The sequence below is a fragment of the Rhagoletis zephyria genome, unplaced genomic scaffold, assembly GCF_001687245.7.
Source record: "Rhagoletis zephyria isolate East Lansing unplaced genomic scaffold, Rhagoletis_zephyria_1.1 Rzeph_scaffold_22729, whole genome shotgun sequence".
NCBI lineage: Eukaryota > Metazoa > Arthropoda > Insecta > Diptera > Tephritidae > Rhagoletis > Rhagoletis zephyria.
In genome coordinates, this window is record NW_016179787.1 from 1 (window position 1) to 2917 (window position 2917).

The 2917-nt window shown below is 53.5% G+C and overlaps 1 protein-coding gene across 1 annotated transcript; it reads right to left on the minus strand.

The window, feature by feature from the left end:
* Positions 1-8: 8 nt before the first annotated feature.
* On the minus strand, positions 9-1245 carry LOC108381491 (ABC transporter F family member 4-like; the record flags this gene model as incomplete). The annotated part of the gene is made up of 1 exon (XM_017637904.1): positions 9-1245. A coding segment is annotated over exon 1 (1237 nt), but the record flags the coding sequence as incomplete, so codon positions are not given.
* Between the last annotated feature and the right edge of the window lie 1672 nt (positions 1246-2917).

Below are 2917 nucleotides of genomic sequence, written 5' to 3' on the forward strand. Positions count from 1 at the left end.
CACTCCGCCGTAGTTGTCGTCGCGATCCTGGATCGGCTCGCTCTTTTTATGTTCATCATGTTCATCATGAGGTTTCAGCTTTTCATCAGCCTCCTCTTCAGTGTGAGGCTTCTCCACCTTCTCGTGCAGTAGCTCCTTCTCCGTTTTGGCCACCTCCTTCAGGCCGTGCGCCACCGCGTCCTCCTGTGAAAAGTTGAACACCTTTAGAAAGTGGTTGAAGTTGTCCTCCTCCTTTTTGCCCGTCACCGTCTCGGGCGCCGTCAGCGTGGTGGTGAACTCCTTTTGGTGTTTACCACCACCATGATCATTGTGACCTGTCGTCGTTGTTATTGGCACGTGAATGACGAAGATGTGGTGCTTTGAGCCGGGTGGAATCAGCTTCTCCGCCAATGCCGGCAGCTTTTCGTCGATGTGATGGTGCAGCACCGCATCGTCAATTGCATTGCTACTGTAGTCCTCGCTGTTGCTGCGCTTTGCTTTGCTCGCCGGTTTGCTGCCATCGCCATCATCGCCGTCGTCTGATTTGGTCTTTTTAGCCTTTTCCGACTTCTTTTTCGACTTCTTCTTTTTCGCCTTTGGCGGCGGCGGCGCCTCAGTGGCCTCCTCCTCCTCCTCCTCAATGTGGCGCTTCTTAATCTCCGCTTGGCCGTCGCCTCCACTCGTTTCCTCCTCCTCCGCCGCGACGTTCTTTTTGCTGACGTTTTTTGTTGACTTTTTCCGCTTCCTGCTCGCTGCAGACTGTTCATCTTTGTTCACACTGTCAGCATCGCCGACTTCATCTTTATGGGCCTTTGTTTTACCATCCTTTTTCCTCCTTTGTTTGACTGTTGTCGTCTTTGTCGCCTGCTTTTCACCACCACCGCTGTCGACTTTGTTGTGGCTGTCCTCTGCGGGCGATTCCTCACTTATATCGTTTTTATTCTTCTTCCCCTTCTTTCTCCTTTTGCTCTTCAAGGAGCCTTCTCGCTTGCTCGCGTCTGAATTTTTTGAGCTCTCCTTTGTGATGGTTGTCGTGGTGGTGGTCTTGGTGGTCGTTTTCTTCTTCTTCTTCTTCACCTCACCACCACCATCGTCACCACCGCCATTGTCTTCTCCGACATCATCGTCGCCGTCTGAGCTTTGCTTTGACGACGACGACGACGATCTCGTTATAGTCTTTTCCTTGGCGGTGGTGATCACCTCCACGGTGACATCGGTGGCTGCGGCTGTGGCAGTCTCTGAGTCGCTGGAGGCCAATGGCAGCATAATGTCCACTGGTTTGCTGCTGCTGCCGCTGCTCTCGTGATGGTCATTGCCATTGCTGCTGGCCTTTGCCTTTCCCCTAGGCTTCTTCCGCCGTCTTATCAGTATGTACTGCTCCACCTCGTCCTCGTCGGTGCCGATGTCGGCGAGGTGGTCGCGGTGGTGGGCCAACGCTACTGGCTCGGCCTTTTTACTGTGAACAACTTTGGGTGATTCAGTGGTAGTGGTGGTGGTGGTGTGAGTATCCTCGGATGATTTGGCGGATGCTAATTTGGACTTGCCTTTGCTTTTAGGCTTTGCTTTCGCCTTTGGTTTTTCCTCCTCTTTCTTTTTCTCTTCTTCTTCCTCTTCTGCGTCCTCCTCTTTCTCCTCTTCTTTTTCCTTTTTGCCCTCGTACTCGACGGCACTTCGGTCTACCCGTTCTTTTCTCTTTGAGCGATTTGGCGGCGGTGTGGTCGTGGTCGTGGTCGTCGTTTTAGGCACGTATTTTGGCTTTGAACTCTTTTTCTCCTCCTTCTCCTCCTCCTTCTCCTCTTCATCTTTGCTGTGGGCGGAAGCTTTTCGCTTGTCGCGAACGTCCGCTTCGTCGTCCACCTCGTCCTCTTCCTCTTCCTCCTCTTTGTGTTTATGAGTGGACTTTGATGGTTTGGCAGTGGTGGTGGTGGTGGTGGTGGTTGTCGTTTTGGGCGTCCTTCTCTTTGCCCTCGAGTCACTGTCCTCACTGTAGGGCACTGTGGTGGTGGTGCTGTAGGCCTCCTCCTCCTCCTCTTCCTCCTTTTCCTTCTCTTTCTCGTGATGATCACCCTTGTTCATCTTGGAGGAGCTCTTTGTCGCCAGCCCCTTCTCCGACTTCTTCTCTATCGACGTCTCAAAGCCGGCAGTATTTGGCGCTATCCTCAGGGTGATTCCGTGCTTACTCAGTGATTCACTTCCTGCTGAGAAGGAGGATGAGGATGAGGAAGATGATGAGGATGATGAAGAGTCAGTGCCACCGGCCATGTTGGCCGCCGGCAGCGGCACACAGACGATGGTGATGCCGTCCGGTCGGCGGAAGCTGGTGCTGGAGGAGGCGGTGCCGGTGCCGCAGGCGTGCTCCTTGTCTGTCACTTGCGTGATGATGCCGTAGATGAGCAGACGGAGGACCAGGGTCTTCTCCACNGCGGCACACAGACGATGGTGATGCCGTCCGGTCGGCGGAAGCTGGTGCTGGAGGAGGCGGTGCCGGTGCCGCAGGCGTGCTCCTTGTCTGTCACTTGCGTGATGATGCCGTAGATGAGCAGACGGAGGACCAGGGTCTTCTCCACCATGGTGTGATAAATTGAGGATGATAAAATAGGATATATTGCTGTATTAGAAGTAATGTCGATTTGAATGGTGTGCTTTGCTGTGCAGTAGTGGTGCAGTAGTGCAGAGTGCTGGTGGTGGTGATGATCACAGATAAGACATTGAACTGGTGGTGGTGTGCAGTTGGTTGTGTCAGGTGTCACTCATTCTGGCCACTCGTGGTCACTGGCTGTGGTCGTGGTCACCGACGACGACAACGACGACATGGCTGCTGCTGGTCACAACTGCTGGTGACTGCGGTGCCTGATGATGATGATGATGACGAAGCTGGTGCTGATGATGAAGGAGACAGGTGAACGCACTCATTCATAGAGTTGACCATTCTGCAATG